Genomic DNA, 21,821 nt, shown 5'->3' on the forward strand with positions numbered 1-21,821 from the left:
TTGTAGAAAATAAGAAAAAGTTTTGGAGTGAGATTAACAAGTTAAGGAAGCCTAGAGAACAAATGGATTTGTCAGTTAAAAATAGGAGAGGAGAGTTATTAAATGGAGAGTTAGAGGTATTGGGAAGATGGAGGGAATATTTTGAGGAATTGTTAAATGTTGATGAAGATAGGGAAGCTGTGATTTCGTGTATAGGACAAGGAGGAATAACATCTTGTAGGAGTGAGGAAGAGCCAGTTGTGAGTGTGGGGGAAGTTCGTGAGGCAGTAGGTAAAATGAAAGGGGGTAAGGCAGCCGGGATTGATGGGATAAAGATAGAAATGTTAAAAGCAGGTGGGGATATAGTTTTGGAGTGGTTGGTGCAATTATTTAATAAATGAATGGAAGAGGGTAAGGTACCTAGGGATTGGCAGAGAGCATGCATAGTTCCTTTGTATAAAGGCAAAGGGGACAAAAGAGAGTGCAAAAATTATAGGAGGATAAGTCTGTTGAGTATACCTGGTAAAGTGTATGGTAGAGTTATTATTGAAAGAATTAAGAGTAAGACGGAGAATAGGATAGCAGATGAACAAGAGGCGTTAGGAAAGGTAGGGGGTGTGTGGACCAGGTGTTTCCAGTGAAACATATAAATGAACAGTATTTAGATAAGGCTAAAGAGGTCTTTGTGGCATTTATGGATTTGGAAAAGGCGTATGACAGGGTGGATAGGGGGGCAATGTGGCAGATGTTGCATGTGTATGGTGTAGGAGGTAGGTTACTGAAAGCAGTGAAGAGTTTTTACGAGGATAGTGAGGCTCAAGTTAGAGTATGTAGGAAAGGGGGAAATTATTTCCCAGTAAAAGTAGGCCTTAGACTAGGATGTGTGATGTCACCGTGGTTGTTTAATATATTTATAGATGGAGTTGTAAAAGAAGTAAATGCGAGGGTCTTGGTAAGAGGCGTGGAGTTAAAAGATAAAGAATCACACATAAAGTGGGAGTTGTCACAGTTGCTCTTTGCTGATGACACTGTGCTCTTGGGAGATTCTGAAGAGAAGTTGCAGAGATTGGTGGATGAATTTGGTACCCATTTTACTAGGGTAGACAACAGATGGAAAGAAACACGTCCAATGTTTCTACTCTGGCTGGGAATCGAACCCAGGCCCTCACCGTGTGAAGTGAGAGCGTTAACCACCAGGTCACCAGAATACAGGAAAGAGTAAGGTTATGAGGATAACAAAAAGATTAGGTGATGAAAGATTGGATATCAGATTGAAGGGAGAGAGTATGGAGGAGGTGAATGTATTCAGATATTTGGGAGTGGACGTGTCAGCGGATGGGTCTATGAAAGATGAGGTGAATCATAGAATTGATGAGGGGAAAAGGGTGAGTGGTGCAATTAGGAGTCTGTGGAGACAAAGAACTTTGTCCTTGGAGGCAAAGAGGGGAATGTATGAGAGTATAGTTTTACCAACGCTCTTATATGGGTGTGAAGCGTGGGTGATGAATGTTGCAGCGAGGAGAAGGCTGGAGGCAGTGGAGATGTCATGTCTGAGGGCAATGTGTGGTGTGAATATAATGCAGAGAATTCGTAGTTTGGAAGTTAGGAGGAGGTGCGGGATTACCAAAACTGTTGTCCAGAGGGCTGAGGAAGGGTTGTTGAGGTGGTTCGGACATGTAGAGAGAATGGAGCGAAACAGAATGACTTCAAGAGTGTATCAGTCTGTAGTGGAAGGAAGGCGGGGTAGGGGTCGGCCTAGGAAGGGTTGGAGGGAGGGGGTAAAGGAGGTTTTGTGTGCGAGGGGCTTGGACTTCCAGCAGGCATGCGTGAGCGTGTTTGATAGGAGTGAATGGAGACAAATGGTTTTTAATACTTGACGTGCTGTTGGAGTGTGAGCAAAGTAACATTTATGAAGGGATTCAGGGAAACCGGCAGGCCGGACTTGAGTCCTGGAGATGGGAAGTACAGTGCCTGCACTCTGAAGGAGGGGTGTTAATGTTGCAGTTTAAAAACTGTAGTGTAAAGCACCCTTCTGGCAAGACAGTGATGGAGTGAATGATGGTGAAAGTTTTTCTTTTTCGGGCCACCCTGCCTTGGTGGGAATCGGCCGGTGTGATAATAAAAAATAAAAAATATATATATATATATATATATATATATATATATATATATATATATATATATATATATATATATATATATATATATATATATATATATATATATATATATATATATATATATATATATGAGTGTTTGTATGTGATTTTTTAACGCATCGACCGTCTCTCACCCAGACAAGGTGGGTCGAGAAGAGAGAAACTTTCATAATCATTTACTCCATCACTGTCTTGCCAGAAGTGTGTGGATACTACAGTTAAAAAACTGTAACATATCTCCACCCGTCTTTCACACACCATGCTTCCCAACCCCAGCACTCAAATTCTGCTAATCTGTTTCCTTGAATCCCTTCATAAATGTTACTTCGCTACACTCCAACAGCACATCAGGTCATTAAAACTCATTTCCTCCACCCTTATCAAATGCGTTCAAGCATAACTGCTGGAAGTTCATGCTTCTTGCTCACAAACTCTCCTTTACCACCCTCCCTCCATCCTTTCCTAGGTCGACCCCTTCTACTCCTTCCTTCCACTAAAAATTTATACTCCCAGTCATTTTTTTGTGTTTCACCCTTTGTAAATATCCGAACCACTTCCACAACCCCAGCTATAATTTCCTAACAAATAGAACAAAAAGAGTAACAGTAAACAGAGTAAAGTCTGAGGCGGCTACTGTGAAAAGCTCTGTTCCACAAGGCAGAATATTCGCTCTCATCCTGTTCCTCATCCTCATATCCGACATAGACAAGGATGTCAGCCACAGCACCGTGTCTTCCTTTGCAGATGACACCCGAATTTGCATAACAGTGTCTTCCATTGCAGACACTGCAAGACTCAAAGCGAACATCAGCCAAATCTCTAAATTGGCCTCAGAAAACAATGAAAAGTTCTCTGATGAGAAATATCAATTGCCCCGACGTGGAAAACGTGAGGAAATTAAAACTATATCAGAGTATAAAATAAATTCCAATCACACAATAGAGGGAAAAACTGATATATAAAACCTGCAAGTGATAATGTCAGAGAATTTCATTTTCAAGGACCATGACATTGTATCAATCGCATCTGCTAGAAAAATAACAGAATGGATAATGAGAACCTTCAAAACTAGGGAGGCCAAGCCCATGATGACACTTTTCAGGTCACTTGTTCTATCTAGGCTGGAATATTGCTGCACACCAACAGTACCTTTCAAAGCCGGTGAAATTGCTAACCTGAAAGATGTGCAGAGAACGTTCTCGGCACATATAACTGCGATAAAACATCTCAGTTACTGGGAATGCTTGAAGTTCCTCAACCTGTACTTCCTAGAACGCAGGTACTAATCCTAGAGGGATTAGTACCAAACTTGCACATGAAAATCATTTTCTATGAAAGTAAAAGACTCGTCAGCCGATGCAACATCCGCCCAATGAAAATCAGGGGCGCCAGTAGCACGAAAGGAATCAAGTAAGTAAGAGTCAGGGGCCCAAGACTGTCCAACTGCCTCCCAGAATACATAAGGGAGTTTACCAATAGACCCCTGGGTGACTTCATGAAGGCACTGGACAGGCACCTAAAGTCAGTACTTGACCAGCAGGGGTGTGGTTCGTACGCCGGGTTGCATATGTCCAACAGTAACAGCCTGGTAGATCAGGCCCTGGTCCACCACGAACTCGGCCACAGGCCGGGCTGCGGGGGAGTTGACCCCCGAAACCCTCTCCAGGTATACTCACTCTACTTGTAAAAATTCTTAACTACTTTCCATACTCTACCCCCTAATAAAAACCTCATTATTATTATCTAAATGCTGTTCACTTATATGCATCACCATAAACACTTGGTCTACACAATCCCTACCCTTCCTAAAGCCTCCTTGTTCATCTGCTATCCTGCTCCCCGTCTTACTCTTAATTCTTTCAATAATAATTCTACCATACATCTTACCAGGTATACTCAACAGGCTTATTCCCATTTAATTCTTACACTCTCTTTTGTCTCCTTTGCCTTTGTACAAAGGAACGATGCATGCTTTCTGCCAATCCTTAGGTATCTTTCCTTATTCATAAATTTATTAAATAAAAGCTCCAACCATTCGAAAACTATATCCCCACTTGATTTTAATTAATATTTCTCTCTTGACCCCTTTTCTTTCTACCAACGGCCTCGTATTCCTCCCTCCCACTCCCATCTGGCTCCTCCTCGCTCCTAAAAGATGTTATAACTCCCTGGTCATTGCACGAAATCACAGATTCTCTATCTTCATCAACATTTCACAGTTCCTCAAAATATTCCCTCCATCTTCCCGATACCTCCAACTCCATTTAATTACTCTCCTCTTCTATTTTTAACTGTCAAATGTATTCGTTCCCTTGGCTTTCTCAGCTTTTTAATCTCCAAAACTTTTTCTTATTCTCAGCAAAATTAGTTGACAGATCTCATCCACTTTCTCATTTACTCTCCTTTTGCATTCCTTCACCACTCTCTTAACCTCTCTTTTTCTCTCCATATACCAACCTTCATATATCTCTTATACTTTGTAAAAACCTCTCGTATATTCACTTTTTCCTCTCTTACTTTTCTCTTTACCTCATTATTCCACCAGTCTCTCTTTTTTCCTCCCGCACTCACATTCCTATATCCAGAAACTTCTGGATATATGCATTGCCTATTACCAAAACTCTTTCTATACAAAGTTCAATCAGATGCCCCCAGTTTTGATTTACCTCTGGTATGTCGAACTTATCTTCCACTCCCACTTTGGCGTTCCATTCCCTATCACAATTATTCTCACTTGTTTCAAAATTCACTAAACATTCATTTAGCAACTCCCACAATCTCTGTCTCTGTACTCTACACTCCTCTCTTCTCCAGGTGCATGAACACTTCTTATAACCTTCTTTTTTCATCCAGCTCTTATTTTAATCCGCATAATCCTTGAATTTATGCCTTTAAATTCTCTCTTTTCCTATCATAGCCGATACTTCAACATTATTGATATCCCTTCCTTAGCTCTAACTTTCTCAGATACTCCTGACCTAATCCCATTTATTTCTCACCACGTAAATTCCCCTATCCCCTTCAGCTTTGTTTATAACACTGACAGTCATTTTTTTTCATCATCTGCACAACATCCACGTAATAATCGAGGACAAATAATAAAAAAAGCAAAATAACCACAGAGGGAGTTGAATGACACAAATATGCACATTCTTCAGTACTACACATGGGTTAGGAACCTACCAAGATCGTCAGCAACAATAAGTATGATGTGTGGTGGTGATGACACAGTAGTGACAACACTGGCCAACACTGCTGACACCATCAGTACCAGCAACTGCTCTTTAACTGCTGCCATAGCTGAAATGTTTGTGATAGGATGAGAACTGACATCCGGCACACCTGTCAGGTGTTATCAGTTGTTGATAACTTCCTTCACTATTTCTTGCTCTTAACTGTATCAGATTAACCTTCATAACAAAATCAATTCTATATCATTAATGTTTACCGAACTGGTTCCTTATTAGTTGGAGTTTGGCCTTGATAAATAGATAATGAGAGCAATAATAATAACAACAACAACAACAACAACGACAACAACGACAACAACGACAACGACAACAACAACAACAACAACAACAACAACAACAACAACAACAACAACAATAATAACAACAACGACAACAACAACAACAACGACAATGACAACGACAACGACAATAATAACAACAACGACAACAACAACAACAACAACAACAACAACAACAACAACAATAATAACAACAACGACAACAACAACAACAACAACAACAACAACGACAACGACAACGACAACGACAACGACAACGACAACAACAACAACAACAACAACAACAACAACAACGACAACAACGACAACAACGACAACGACAACAACAACAACAACAACAACAACAACAACAACAACAACAACAACAACAACAACAACAACAACAACAACAACAACAACAACAACAACAACAACAATAATAACAACAACGACAACAACAACAACAACGACAATGACAACGACAATGACAACGACAACGACAATAATAATAGTATTGATTGCAGTCATACTGAGGATGTCTTCATCTGAAGACGTCTCGTTAAGACGTTCCGTAAACCACTGCCGTTTTCTTAATTCAGTGCAAAGATAATACTTGAAGAATGTAAAGAAAGTTATCAGTCCTTCGGCCATATAGAATTATACACAGAAAACAGCAGATGATGTAATCAGTCCCAAAGTCTTACAGAAGTATACACAAAAGAGATTAGAAACCTGGGATGAGTCACTGGTTTCCAGACTGATTATTAGATCTTCCACTGTGTGTTATGTATAGTTCTACTAAGCCGAGGGACCGATTACCTCAACTTCTAATGTTTTCATATATCATTTCTGTGTTGAACTGATATAAGCCATTGGTTGATTTTTCTTCGAATAAATGTGCGGGTTATTTGTGTACCTGTCACAGTCTTCAACAATTACCTTTGTTATTACATTAATAGACGGAAGTGTTACGTCATTACTCGTTATTACATTAATTGACGGAAGTGTTACGTCATTAGTGATTATTACATTAATAGACGGAAGTGTTACGTCATTACTGGTTATTACAGATGTTGCAGGTGTAGGAGGTAGGTTACTGAAAGCAGTGAAGAGTTTTTACGAGGATAGTGAGGCTCAAGTTAGAGTACATAGGAAAGAGGGAAATTATTTCCCAGTAAAAGTAGGCCTTAGACAAGGATGTGTGATGTCACCGTGGTTGTTTAATATATTTATAGATGGGGTTGTAAGAGAAGTGGGAGTTGTCACAGTTGCTCTTTGCTGATGACACTGTGCTCTTGGGAGATTCTGCAGAGAAGTTGCAGAGATTGGTGGATGAATTTGGTAGGGTGTGCAAAAGAAGAAAATTAAAAGTGAATACAGGAAAGAGTAAGGTTATGAGGATAACAAAAATATTAGGTGATGAAAGATTGGATATCAGATTGGAGGGAGAGAGTATGGAGGAGGTGAATGTATTCAGATATTTGGGAGTGGACATGTCAGCGGATGGGTCTATGAAGGATGAGGTGAATCATAGAATTGATGAGGGGAAAAGGGTGAGTGGTGCACTTAGGAGTCTGTGGAGACAAAGAACTTTGTCCTTGGAGGCAAAGAGGGGAATGTATGAGAGTATAGTTTTATCAACGCTCTTATATGGGTGTGAAGCATGGGTGATGAATGTTGCAGCGAGGAGAAGGCTGGAGGCAGTGGAGATGTCATGTCTGAGGGCAATGTGTGGTGTGAATATAATGCAGAGAATTCGTAGTTTGGAAGTTAGGAGGAGGTGCGGGATTACCAAAACTGTTGTCCAGAGGGCTGAGGAAGGGTTGTTGAGGTGGTTCGGACATGTAGAGAGAATGGAGCGAAACAGAGTGACTTCAAGAGTGTATCTCTCTGTAGTGGAAGGAAGGCGGGGTAGGGGTCGGCCTAGGAAAGGTTGGAGGGAGGGGGTAAAGGAGGTTTTGTGTGCGAGGGGCTTGGACTTCCAGCAGGCATGCGTGACCGTGTTTGATAGGAGTGAATGGAGACAAATAGTTTTTAATACTTGACGTGCTGTTGGAGTGTGAGCAAAGTAACATTTATGAAGGGATTCAGGGAAACCGGCAGGCCGGACTTGAGTCCTGCAGATGGGAAGTACAGTGCCTGCACTCTGAAGGAGGGGTGTTAATGTTGCAGTTTAAAAACTGTAGTGTAAAGCACCCTTCTGGCAAGACAGTGATGGAGTGAATGATGGTGAAAGTTTTTCTTTTTCGGGCCACCCTGCCTTGGTGGGAATCGGCCAGTGTGTTAATAAATAAAAATATTAAAATAATACATTAATAGACGGAAGTGTTACGTCATTACTGGTTATTACATTACTAGATACAAACTCCAGGTGTCACGTCATCAGTGGTTATTACATTACTAGATACAAGCTCCAGGTGTCACGTCATCAGTGGTTATTACATTACTAGATACTAGCTCCAGGTGTCACGTCATCAGTGGTTATTACATTACTAGATACAAGCTCCAGGTGTCACGTCATCAGTGGTTATTACATTACTAGATACAAGCTCCAGGTGTCACGTCATCAGTGGTTATTACATTACTAGATACAAGCTCCAGGTGTCACGTCATCAGTGGTTATTACATTACTAGATACAAGCTCCAGGTATCACGTCATCAGTGGTTATTACATTACTAGATACAAGCTCCAGGTGTCACGTCATCAGTGGTTATTACATTACTAGATACAAGCTCCAGGTGTCACGTCATCAGTGGTTATTACATTACTAGATACAAGCTCCAGGTGTCACGTCATCAGTGGTTATTACATTACTAGATACAAGCTCCAGGTGTCACGTCATCAGTGGTTATTACATTACTAGATACAAGCTCCAGGTGTCACGTCATCAGTGGTTATTACATTACTAGATACAAGCTCCAGGTGTCACGTCATCAGTGGTTATTACATTACTAGATACAAGCTCCAGGTGTCACGTCATCAGTGGTTATTACATTACTAGATACAAGCTCCAGGTGTCACGTCATCAGTGGTTATTACATTACTAGATACAAGCTCCAGGTGTCACGTCATCAGTGGTTATTACATTACTAGATACAAGCTCCAGGTGTCACGTCATCAGTGGTTATTACATTACTAGATACAAGCTCCAGGTGTCACGTCATCAGTGGTTATTACATTACTAGATACAAGCTCCAGGTGTCACGTCATCAGTGGTTATTACATTACTAGATACAAGCTCCAGGTGTCACGTCATCAGTGATGAATCCTTTTCCGACTCCATATTATATTAGGCAGCAAGTTAAGTTTAGGACGCTAGTTTACCTAGAGTGCTGGAACAAGTTAAGTTTAGGACGCCAGTTTACCTAGAGTGCTGGAGCAAGTTAAGTTTAGGACGCCAGTTTACCTAGAGTGCTGGAGCAAGTTGAGTTTAGGACGCCATTTTACCTAGAGTGCTGGAGCAAGTTAAGTTTAGGACGCAAGTTTACCTAGAGTGCTTGAGCAAGTTAAGTTTTGGACGCCAGTTTACCTAGAGTACTGGAGCAAGTTAAGTTTAGGACGCAAGTTTACCTAGAGTGCTAGAGCAAGTTAAGTTTAGGACGCCAGTTTACCTAGAGTGCTAGAGCAAGTTAAGTTTAGGACGCCAGTTTACGTAGAATGCTGGAGCAAGTTGAATGTAGGACGCAAGTTTACCTAGAGTGCTGGAGCAAGTTAAGTTTAGGACGCCAGTTTACCTAGAGTGCTAGAGCAAGTTAAGTTTAGGACGCCAGCTTACCTAGAATGCTGGAGCGAGTTGACTGTAGGACGCAAGTTTACAGAGAGTGCTGGAGCAAATTAAGTTTAGGACACAAGTTTACCCAGAGTACTGGAGCAAGTTGAATGTAGGACGCCAGTTTACACAGAGTGCTAGAGTATGTTGAGTTTAGGACGCCAGTTTACCCAGAGTGCTAGAGTAAGTTGAGTTTAGGACGCCAGTTTACCCAGAGTGCTAGAGCAAGTTGAGTTTAGGACGCCAGTTTACCCAGAGTGCTAGAGCAAGTTAAGTTTAGGACTCCAGTTTACCTAATGTGCTGGGGCAAGTTAGGTTTAAGACGCAAGTTTACCTAGAGTGCTGGTGCGTGTTGAGTGTAGGACGCAAGTTTACCTAGAGTGCTGGTGCGTGTTGAGTGTAGGACGCCAATTTACCCTGAGTGCTAGAGCAAGTTAAGTTTAGGACGCCAGTTTACCTAATGTGCTGGAGTATGTTAAGTTTAGGACGCAAGTTTACAGAGAGTGCTGGAGCAAGTTAAGTTTAGGACGCAAGTTTACCTAGAGTGCTGGAGCAAGTTAAGTTTAGGACGCAAGTTTACCTAGAGTACTGGTGCGTGTTGAGTGTAGGACGCAAGTTTACCCAGAGTGTTGGAGCAAGTTGAGTGTAGGACGCCAGTTTACCCAGAGTGCTAGGGCAAATTGAGTTTAGGACGCCAGTTTACCCAGAGTGCTAGAGCACGTTGAGTGCAAGACGCCAGTTTACCCAGAGTGCTAGGGCAAGTTGAGTGTAGGACGCCAGTTTACCCAGAGTGCTAGAGCACGTTGAGTGCAAGACGCCAGTTTATCCAGAGTGCTAGGGCAAGTTGAGTGTAGGACGCCAGTTTACCCAGAGTGCTAGGGCAAGTTGAGTGCAGGACGCCAGTTTACCCAGAGTGCTGGAGCACGTTGAGTGCTGGACGCCAGTTTACTCAGAGTGCTGGAGCACGTTGAGTGCAGGACGCCAGTTTACTCAGAGTGCTGGAGCACGTTGAGTGCAGGACGCCAGTTTACCCAGAGTGCTAGAGCACGTTGAGTGCAGGACGCCAGTTTACTCAGAGTGCTGGAGCACGTTGAGTGCAGGACGCCAGTTTACTCAGAGTGCTGGAGCACGTTGAGTGCAGGACGCCAGTTTACTCAGAGTGCTGGAGCACGTTGAGTGCAGGACGCCAGTTTACTCAGAGTGCTGGAGCAAGACAAACCTGTGTATGCAGTTGTCGTACAATGGGCGGTAAGGATGGGGCGGTTGACATCATGTATCCATATATATATGAAGAGAGACGCCGTGTTGAGCCTTGAACTCACCTCTGTATTGAAAAAAATTGATTATCTCCCACGAAAAGGTATGCAGGAACAGGCTGTCTTTTTCTCATACAGTGTCATCTGACGCACCGTCTTATCTACGTAGAAGAAGTCAGTCGTCCTTCAAGAAGTACAACGAAAGATGACTTATAAATCTTGGTGAGAGAATCTATATTTAAGAGAACCTTTGCTTCGCCATTTATCTCTCTGCTTCTCGGATACTATCTACACCGTAAATTATGTACCAAAAAAGTCATCTCACGGTTTCAATGAAAATTTACCTTACAAATCTCAATCCATCTTTACCAAGTAACTTTAACGTAGTAAGAATTATATGAATTGAATTGCTCTGAGAAGGGGAGGCAGTCTAGTTGAACTGGACTGGATCTTCATCCTTAGAGAAAATAATAAACGTTCATCAGGAAAATCTCAAGATTCTTCCCGGAGATGTGCGAATATTTTCTTCTGCAACCCCCTATAATCTATATGAGCTTTATTTATAAACAAAATATATTAACGAAGATATCATGGGGAGGAGAACAACATAAATAACATCTCGGAGCTTACCTCTCAAATATTTCATCCAGCTCACAGGCAGTGGGACGCGTGCCCTGAATGCTGCAAGTATTTTCCCCTCTGGATCGTAACACTGAGTCTCCGAGAAAGGAAGTTGGACGCTCTAGGGTCTTTGGTTTCTGTAACGAGTTTTTCATCTAACTCTTAAAAGGAATTTTAGAGCAGACTTGCTCCATGCTCCAAGGGTCTCCGACCCTATTGAGACGAAGTTATAGCAAGGTGGCAGCCCTCGGTATTTGTTGATCTTTTGGGTCTCCCTGAAACTGGCGGCTCCAACCCCTTCAGCTTCAGAGTATCGCAGGACAAATGTCAACCAATGTAAAGACACGGGTGTAGTCCAATGAAATCTGTTTTTCAATCAATCAAGTTTATTCTCTATAAGGTTTACAATGAGGGGTTTACAGATTTTGGTTATTGTGTGGTTTACATGTAATGAAATACTAATTACACAGGGGGCCACTAGGACACCTAGCATTGCTAGGCATTTCGGACAAACTTTGATTAATTTTTAATTAACCCTAAATCATTACAAATTATGGAGTAAGTTGACTAAATACTAAGTGACTAAATACTAGTTTGTGAGTTTAGCAATGTGAATGCTTGTGTTTTGGCACAATACATAGTTTCTATATTGGAGTATCACAGGCAAACTTATGACTAGTTAGGAATCATTATTTTAAGATAAAGATTCGTATTTCTGTGCTTATAGTCAAATGGGTGAGTGAGTGAATGTAAGTGTGAACCACCAGGTGGGTTTTATGTAGTTAGTTGATGGGGTGCATCAGGGAGATAAGATGTTTTCTAACTGTAGTTCTGAAGGTGACGAATGTGTCTGCAGTTCAAGAGTTTTCAGGTAGGGTGTTCCAGATTTTAGGGCTTTTGACATACATCGAATTTTTGTAAAGGTTTAGTCGGACATGGGGAATGTCATAGAGATGTTTGTGTCTGGTGTTATGTCTGTGGGTCCTGTCACAACTATCAAGAAAGGGTTTTAGGTCAAGGTTAATATTGGAATTTAAGGTCCTGTAGATGTAGTTTGCACAGTAGTAAGTGTGGATGTTATGAACAGAGAGTAAGTTTAGATCTATGAAGAGTTGGGGGGGTGTCGCCAGGGATAGGATTTAGTGCTTATTCTTACTGCAGCTTTTTGTTGGGTTGTTATTGGCTTTAGGTGTGTTGCTGCAGTTGATCCCCAAGCACAAATAGCATAAGTGAGGTATGGATAAATAAGTGAATGGTATAGCGTGAGAAGGGCATTTTGTGGCACGTAATATCGTATCTTGGAGAGGATCCCAACTGTTTTGGATACTTTTTTTTGTGTTGGATATGGGTGCTGAAATTCAGGTTGTTGTCGAGGTATAGGCCTAGGAATTTGCCCTCATTATGTCTGGCAATTAGAGTGTTATTGATTTTAATGTTAAGTTGCGCAACACCTGCTCTGCTACCAAACATAATATAGTAGGTTTTGTCAGTGTTAAGTATAAGTGTATTGGCTGTCATCCAAGTCGATATTTTGATCAGCTCCTCGTTAACAATGGTGTTGAGGTTGGCAAGGGTGAGAGATGACATAAGTCGTGTCATCAGCAAACAGAATGGGTTTCAGGTGTTGGGATACGTTTGGAAGATCATTGATGTAAATGAGGAAGAGCAGTGGACCAAGAACACTTCCCTGCGGAACTCCAGTATCAAGTGGCCGTGTTGATGATGCCGTGTCTTTAAAGGTGACATACTGATACCTATTAGTAAGGTAGGATTTGAAATATGCAAGTGCATGGCCTCTTATACCGTAATGGTCAGGTTTGTGGAGTAGAATGCCGTGATCTACTGTGTCAAACGCTTTTCTTAGGTCAATGAAAATTCCTAGCAGATATTCCTTATTTTCCAATGCTGTGCAAAGCAGATCTAGCATTTTTACAATTGCGTCATTAGTACTTTTAGTTTTCCTGAATCCAAATTGGCTGGGGTTGAGTACGTTTTGTGCCTTTCTAAATGAATATAGTCTCCAGTTCACAATTTTCTAGAAGATTTTGGATAGCAATGGTAAGTTTGATATTGGCCTTCAGTTATTTACATCTGTATTGGTGTAACCTTTGCTGTCTTGAGTAGTTTCGGGAAGGTGTTATTTTCTAGTGACTTGTTAGAAAGTAATGAAATAGCATGCAAAAGGACATGGGCCGCTCGCTTGTATAATAATGGTGGTACGTAAGACAGATTCCCTGAGTTATTTTTTAGTGACTTTATAATCTCGGTGACTTCCATGGGCTCAGTTGGTACAAGATAGAAGGAATTTGGGAAATTCCCATCTAGGTAGTCCCTGGCATGGGCGTTGGTATGTGGGATTTTACTGGCGAGATTAGATCCTATGGTTGAGAAGAAGTCGTTTATCTTGTTAGCTGTATCAGTGGGATGCAGTGGTGTTTCATTAGGTTTAGTTAGGACAATATTCTTGTCTTTTTTTCAGTTTGTTGGTGCCCAGAATCTGGGAGAGTGTTTTCCAGGTCTTTTTATATCTCCTCTTGTGTCAGTGAATCTGGTGGAGTGGTACAGTTGTTTGGCTTTCTTTATTACTATGGTGAGAACTGATGAATAGTGTTTAAGAATATCTTTGTGCATTAAGCCCTGTCTATATTGCTTTTCATATTGGTGTTACTTATCATTGGATTTCAGAATGCTGCTGGTTAGCCATGGGCAACCGAGCCGTTTATTCGTGATCTGTTTCTTTTTTTATAGGACAATGTTTGTTGTATAGTCTAAGTAATTTGCTAAGAAAAATGTCTGTCTAATCGTCAATACCATTGGCCTTGGAGAATTCTGTAGGCCAGTTAACAGTCTCTAGGTCAGCTGTGAAATCCCTTATTGAGGCCTCGTCATGGAGTCTAAATGAGACTGTTGTATTCGAGTGGTGGTTTACTAATGTTTGTTAAGAGGAAGGTTGAGTAGTGGTCTGTAGTGCTGTCTGTGATTATTCCTGATTTAAGGGGGGCTAGTATATTGGTCCATATGTGGTCTATTATGGTTGCACTTGTCTCAGTGAGCCTGGTTGGTTTAGTTATTGTTGGTATGAGAAGTGTGTTGTTCATATTGTTGATGAAATCAGTTACAGACTGATCAACTGGTAGGCCAAGGTTGATATTGAAGTCTCCAGCTAAGAGAAGGTGGTGCTTGTTCATTTGTCTGTTTGTTGTTAGTGCCTTTAATTTCTCACTGAAATTTGGGATGTTTGTGTGAGGTATCCGGTAAATGGCACCGATTGTTATAGGCGTCTTAAGGTTTTTTACAGTAAAATTAGCAAAAATGTATTCCCCATATTCATCACTAAAGCAAGTGGTACTATTACAATATAATTGGTTAGAGTAATAGATTGCAATACCACCCCCAACTCGGTATGCTCTGCAGTTGTGGATTGCTGTGTATCCTGGTAGAGGGTAGATATCTATTGTGTCCTGCTTAAGCCAGGTCTCAGTAAGAATAATGCAGGAGAAGGGTGTCTTTAGCCACTCAAAGAGTGCCAGGAGGTCATCATAGTGTTTGCTTAAGGACCTGATGTTGTAGTTAAGAACTGATAGACTTTTAGCATTGTTTAGGATAGTGCTGGCTTGTGATGCTGTGTAATAAAGGCAGTTACTTCCCAGTTGGTTTTGATTGGGTGTCAGATTATGGAGGTTTAGATCAGGGTCGACGTGATCTAGGTTTAAATTGTGGTTATTTATATCCTGAATTGTGTGTTGAGTTCTCATACTCATATCTGTAGTAGCGGGAAGTTTGGACAAGTATATAGCTAAAGCACTTTGGTCATTTAGAGTATAGTCACTAATAAACATAATGAAGTTGGTGTTGTCTATGTGTTGTGCTGGAATGAGCTAAAGTACAACTAGGTATAAACTAAAAATATAAAAATACAAATTAAAAATAGCACCAGACTCTCACTTGTAATTGCACTAAGGTCTAATATAATGAATTTGGTGTTGTCTATGTATTGAGCTAGAATGAGCTAAAGTACAACTAGGTTTAACCATCCTTCCATGGTAGCATAGTGACTCCATCTCGACGCTTTTGTCTGCCGGTGACGCAGAACATTTCAGAATATTCAGGAAATGCTCTCAAAGTCAATATTATTTCACACAGGCATATTAATTGACACTGAGTATTTCCAGAACATTCTGGAATGTTCTGCGACACCGTTTGACAAAATAAGGGATTTATTTCCTGTATTTCATTAGTTAGAGATGGTTAACATTAGTTTCATTCTCATTTAAAATTCCTTTCATTTAACAGTCCTTTCTGAAATTTTCTCTTATACATTTAAAGATTTAGGTTTTTCATTTATGTTAGTATAAAAATTAACGATTTTGTACTAAAGAACTTAGGAAACTTACCGAACATTATAATAACAAGCGCAATTTAATTTAGCCAAGTCCAACTAAATATATTTTTTATAAGAGGAAGAGGAGCTGAAAAACTTAGGTCCACTGATGGTGACGACAGGTCAACCTCTGATGGTGACGACAGGTCAACCTCTGATGGTGACGACAGGTCAACCTCTGATGGTGACGACAGGTCAACCTCTGATGGTGACGACAGGTCAACCTCTGTTGGTGATGACAGGTCAACCTCTGATGGTGATGACAGGTCAACCTCTGATGGTGACGACAGGTCAACCTCTGATGGTGGCGACAGGTCAACCTCTGATGGTGATGACAGGTCAACCTCTGATGGTGATGACAGGTCAACCTCTGATGGTGACGACAGGTCAACCTCTGATGGTGACGACAGGTCAACCTCTGATGGTGACGACAGGTCAACCTCTGATGGTGACGACAGGTCAACCTCTGATGGTGACGACAGGTCAACCTCTGATGGTGACGACAGGTCAACCTCTGATGGTGACGACAGGTCAACCTCTGATGGTGACGACAGGTCAACCTCTGATGGTGACGACAGGTCAACCTCTGATGGTGACGACAGGTCAACCTCTGATGGTGACGACAGGTCAACCTCTGATGGTGACGACAGGTCAACCTCTGATGGTGACGACAGGTCAACCTCTGATGGTGACGACAGGTCAACCTCTGATGGTGACGACAGGTCAACCTCTGATGGTGACGACAGGTCAACCTCTGATGGTGACGACAGGTCAACCTCTGATGGTGACGACAGGTCAACCTCTGATGGTGACGACAGGTCAACCTCTGATGGTGACGACAGGTCAACCTCTGATGGTGACGACAGGTCAACCTCTGATGGTGACGACAGGTCAACCTCTGATGGTGACGACAGGTCAACCTCTGATGGTGACGACAGGTCAACCTCTGATGGTGACGACAGGTCAACCTCTGATGGTGACGACAGGTCAACCTCTGATGGTGACGACAGGTCAACCTCTGATGGTGACGACAGGTCAACCTCTGATGGTGACGACAGGTCAACCTCTGATGGTGACGACAGGTCAACCTCTGATGGTGACGACAGGTCAACCTCTGATGGTGACGACAGGTCAACCTCTGATGGTGACGACAGGTCAACCTCTGATGGTGACGACAGGTCAACCTCTGATGGTGACGACAGGTCAACCTCTGATGGTGACGACAGGTCAACCTCTGATGGTGACGACAGGTCAACCTCTGATGGTGACGACAGGTCAACCTCTGATGGTGACGACAGGTCAACCTCTGATGGTGACGACAGGTCAACCTCTGATGGTGACGACAGGTCAACCTCTGATGGTGACGACAGGTCAACCTCTGATGGTGACGACAGGTCAACCTCTGATGGTGACGACAGGTCAACCTCTGATGGTGACGACAGGTCAACCTCTGATGGTGACGACAGGTCAACCTCTGATGGTGACGACAGGTCAACCTCTGATGGTGACGACAGGTCAACCTCTGATGGTGACGACAGGTCAACCTCTGATGGTGACGACAGGTCAACCTCTGATGGTGACGACAGGTCAACCTCTGATGGTGACGACAGGTCAACCTCTGATGGTGACGACAGGTCAACCTCTGATGGTGACGACAGGTCAACCTCTGATGGTGACGACAGGTCAACCTCTGATGGTGACGACAGGTCAACCTCTGATGGTGACGACAGGTCAACCTCTGATGGTGACGACAGGTCAACCTCTGATGGTGACGACAGGTCAACCTCTGATGGTGACGACAGGTCAGCCTCTGATGGTGATGACAGGTCAACCTCTGATGGTGACGACAGGTCAACCTCAGAAAGAACAGCACCTTTAACATTAACTCTCAGTACAGAGCAAGAAATGATGGGAGGTAGCACAGCATCGGTTCAACCTGTAAACCATTTAGATCTGATATAACAACTGATTGTAGGGAATGTGACCGTACAGCCCAAGTAGTCTGACAGGATAACAGAAGCATGAGTGGTTTTAAGGTTAGGGAATACCTTGTTACTGTGCAGGTACATCCCGTAATATGGTTGATACATTAATTCTATTAACCGTTTCGGAGTTCTCAGTCCAAAAATCTAACAGACGAAACAGGGTAATTTGAAACTGCTGAAAATTTTAGCCGAGCTATAACCTGGAGTTTACCTGGAGAGAGTTTCGGGGGTCAACGCCCCCGCGGCCCGGTCTGAGACCAGGCCTCCTGGTGGATCAGAGCCTGATCAACCAGGCTGTTGCTGCTGGCTGCACGCAAACCAACGTACGAGCCACAGCCCGGCTGATCAGGAACTGACTTTAGGTGCTTGTCCAGTGCCAGCTTGAAGACTGCCAGGGGTCTGTTGGTAATCCCCCTTATGTGTGCTGGGAGGCAGTTGAACAGTCTCGGGCCCCTGACACTTATTGTATGGTCTCTTAACGTGCTAGTGACACCCCTGCTTTTCATTGGGGGGATGGTGCATCGTCTGCCAAGTCTTTTGCTTTCGTAGTGAGTGATTTTCGTGTGCAAGTTCGGTACTAGTCCCTCTAGGATTTTCCAGGTGTATATAATCATGTATCTCTCCCTCCTGCGTTCCAGGGAATACAGGTTTAGAAACCTCAAGCGCTCCCAGTAATTGAGGTGTTTTATCTCCGTTATGCGCGCCGTGAAAGTTCTCTGTACATTTTCTAGGTCGGCAATTTCACCTGCCTTGAAAGGTGCTGTTAGAGTGCAGCAATATTCCAGCCTAGATAGAACAAGTGACCTGAAGAGTGTCATCATGGGCTTTGCCTCCCTAGTTTTGAAGGTTCTCATTATCCATCCTGTCATTTTTCTAGCAGATGCGATTGATACAATGTTATGGTCCTTGAAGGTGAGATCCTCCGACATAATCACTCCCAGGTCTTTTACGTTGGTGTTTCGCTCTATTTTGTGGCCAGAATTTGTTTTGTACTCTGATGAAGATTTAATTTCCTCATGTTTACCATATCTGAGTAATTGAAATTTCTCATCGTTGAACTTCATATTGTTTTCTGCAGCCCACTGAAAGATTTGGTTGATGTCCGCCTGGAGCCTTGCAGTGTCTGCAATGGAAGACACTGTCATGCAGATTCGGGTGTCATCTGCAAAGGAAGACACGGTGCTGTGGCTGACATCCTTGTCTATGTCGGATATGAGGATGAGGAACAAGATGGGAGCTAGTACTGTGCCTTGTGGAACAGAGCTTTTCACCGTAGCTGCCTCGGACTTTACTCTGTTGACGACTACTCTCTGTGTTCTGTTAGTGAGGAAATTATAGATCCATCGACCGACTTTTCCTGTTATTCCTTTAGCGCGCATTTTGTGCGCTATTACGCCATGGTCACACTTGTCGAAGGCTTTTGCAAAGTCTGTATATATTACATCTGCATTCTTTTTGTCTTCTAGTGCATTTAGGACCTTGTCGTAGTGATCCAGTAGTTGAGACAGACAGGAGCGACCTGTTCTAAACCCATGTTGCCCTGCGTTGTGTAACTGATGGGTTTCTAGATGGGTGGTGATCTTGCTTCTTAGGACCCTTTCAAAGATTTTTATGATATGGGATGTTAGTGCTATTGGTCTGTAGTTCTTTGCTGTTGCTTTACTGCCCCCTTTGTGGAGTGGGGCTATGTCTGTTGTTTTTAGTAACTGAGGGACGACCCCCGTGTCCATGCTCCCTCTCCATAGGATGGAAAAGGCTCGTGATAGGGGCTTCTTGCAGTTCTTGATGAACACAGAGTTCCATGAGTCTGGCCCTGGGGCAGAGTGCATGGGCATGTCATTTATAGCCTGTTCGAAGTCATTTGGCGTCAGGATAACATCGGATAGGCTTGTGTTAATCAAATTTTGTGGCTCTCTCATAAAAAATTCATTTTGATCTTCGACTCTCAGTCTGGTTAGCGGCTTGCTAAAAACTGAGTCATATTGGGACTTGAGTAGCTCACTCATTTCCTTGCTGTCATCTGTGTAGGACCCATCTTGTTTAAGTAGGGGCCCAATACTGGGCGTTGTTCTCGATTTTGATTTGGCATAGGAGAAGAAATACTTTGGGTTTCTTTCGATTTCATTTATAGCTTTTAATTCTTCCCGCGATTCCTGACTCCTAAAGGATTCTTTTAGCTTAAGTTCGATGCTTGCTCTTTCTCTGACCAGTGTCTCCCTGCGCATTTCAGATATATTGACCTCTTTTAGCCGCTCTGTTATTCTTTTCCGTCGCCTGTAAAGGGAGCGCCTGTCTCTTTCTATTTTACATCTACTCCTCCTTTTTCTTAGAGGAATAAGCCTTGTGCATACATCGAGTGCCACCGAGTTAATCTGTTCTAGGCATAAGTTTGGGTCTGTGTTGCTTAGTATATCTTCCCAACTTATATCGGTTAGGACTTGGTTTACTTGGTCCCACTTTATGTTTTTGTTATTGAAGTTGAATTTGGTGAATGCTCCCTCGTGACTAGTCTCATTTTGTCGGTCTGGGGCTCCACGCATACATGTCTGAACCTCAATTATGTTGTGATCAGAGTATATTGTTTTTGATATGGTGACATTTCTTATCAGATCATCATTGTTAGTGAATATGAGGTCTAGTGTATTCTCCAGTCTAGTAGGCTCTATTATTTGCTGGTTTAAATTGAATTTTGTGCAGAGATTTAAAAGCTCGTGTGAGTGTGAGTTTTCATCAGAGCTGCCTCCTGGTGTTATTACTGCAACAATATTATTTGCTATATTCCTCCATTTTAGGTGCCTTAAGTTGAAATCCCCCAGGAGCAAGATGTTGGGTGCAGGAGCTGGAAGATTTTCCAGACAGTGGTCAATTTTTAACAGCTGTTCCTGGAATTGCTGGGATGTTGCATCCGGAGGCTTGTAGACTACCACAATGACTAGGTTTTGGTTCTCGACCTTTACTGCTAAAACTTCCACTACGTCATTTGAGGCATTAAGCAGTTCTGTGCAAACAAGTGACTCTGCAATGTACAGGCCAACCCCCCCCTTTTGCCTGTTCACTCTGTCACATCTGTATAGGTTGTAACCTGGGATCCATATTTCGTTGTCCAAGTGATCCTTTATGTGGGTCTCAGTGAAAGCCGCGAACATTGCCTTTGCCTCTGCAAGCAGTCCACGGATGAAAGGTATTTTGTTGTTTGTTGCTGGCTTTAGACCCTGTATATTTGCAAAGAAGAATGTTATCGGACTGGTGGTATTGTTGGTACTGGGGGGGGATTTTTTTTCCGGCATTAGTATCTGTATCTGTTGGTTTGGAGTGGAGGCCATCGACTGTGGTTCCACTCCAGGAATGACTGGATTTGGTGTACGATTTCTGCCATTTCCTGCCAGTTTTTTTTCCTTCCTGGCACTAAAAAACCTCTCCCTCTTGAGTGGCTGTGGCTACCCAGGTTTTCCCATGGCCTGGATATTTTGTATCTTTTTGTCCCCTTTAGATGGTATGCCTGGCAATTTAAGTTATAGCACAGTCTTTCCTGTACTGAAGAGGTACACATTTCAGGGTGAAAAAGCTTACAGGAAGGGAGTTTGCATTTTCCTGTTGTCATATGGGCATGGCATTTTCTAGGGTGGTCATAGTTGCACGTCCCATCTGTTTTTCCAGATTTCCCATGCCAGCAGATACCAAGTGCATAGTATGTGCACAGGCTTGGTTTCCGCTTGCCTTGGGTTTCTGTGACTGTATTCCCTGTTGGTGCATGTTTCCCTGTCTTACTTCTATCCTCCCTAGCACCAACAATGGAGCTCCCACCAGTTGTTTTTGGTAATTTATCCTCACTATTGCTAGTGGAGTCCTCTTGTTTGCTATTTCCTGCGGTATTTCTAGTTTGCAATATTGGTTTTATCTTATCTTTGACTACACTTGTTTCCCTACTATGGCTCCTGTCCCCTATGAGGTCATTTATATGTATTCCTTCCTGCGTATAATTCCCGACTACCTGGACAAAATCTCCAGTTTCACCATTACTGTCTCCCAGGACAGTATCTCCAGCTTCACCATTTCTGTCTCCCAGGACAGCACCTCCAGCTTCACCATTACTGTCTCCCAGGACAGCACCTCCAGCTTTACTATTACTGTCTCCCAGGACATCACCTCCAGCCTTACAGTT

The 21,821-nt window shown here is 42.7% G+C and overlaps 2 protein-coding genes across 3 annotated transcripts in view; both read right to left on the reverse strand.

The window, feature by feature from the left end:
• The window catches only part of LOC128700417 (arylsulfatase B), a 71,497-nt gene extending 60,831 nt beyond the window's left edge, over positions 1-10,666 (reverse strand). Inside the window, exons 1-2 of one of the 2 annotated variants that reach the window (XM_053793634.2) lie at positions 10,636-10,666; positions 5,322-5,438 (exon numbers count right to left, since the gene is read on the reverse strand). In XM_053793634.2, coding sequence (XP_053649609.2) covers positions 5,322-5,436 — 115 coding nt within the window. In that variant the 5' untranslated portion in view covers positions 5,437-5,438; positions 10,636-10,666. Of the gene's footprint in view, positions 1-5,321; positions 5,439-9,996; positions 10,224-10,635 lie in introns of those variants that run through there. The other variant, XM_070079911.1, reaches the window with a different exon arrangement.
• The window catches only part of LOC138851161 (mucin-21-like), a 187,857-nt gene that overhangs the window by 62,745 nt on the left and 103,291 nt on the right, over positions 1-21,821 (reverse strand). The window lies entirely within an intron of this gene.

This window comes from Cherax quadricarinatus, unplaced genomic scaffold, assembly GCF_038502225.1.
Source record: "Cherax quadricarinatus isolate ZL_2023a unplaced genomic scaffold, ASM3850222v1 Contig41, whole genome shotgun sequence".
In the NCBI taxonomy this organism is placed as follows: domain Eukaryota; kingdom Metazoa; phylum Arthropoda; class Malacostraca; order Decapoda; family Parastacidae; genus Cherax; species Cherax quadricarinatus.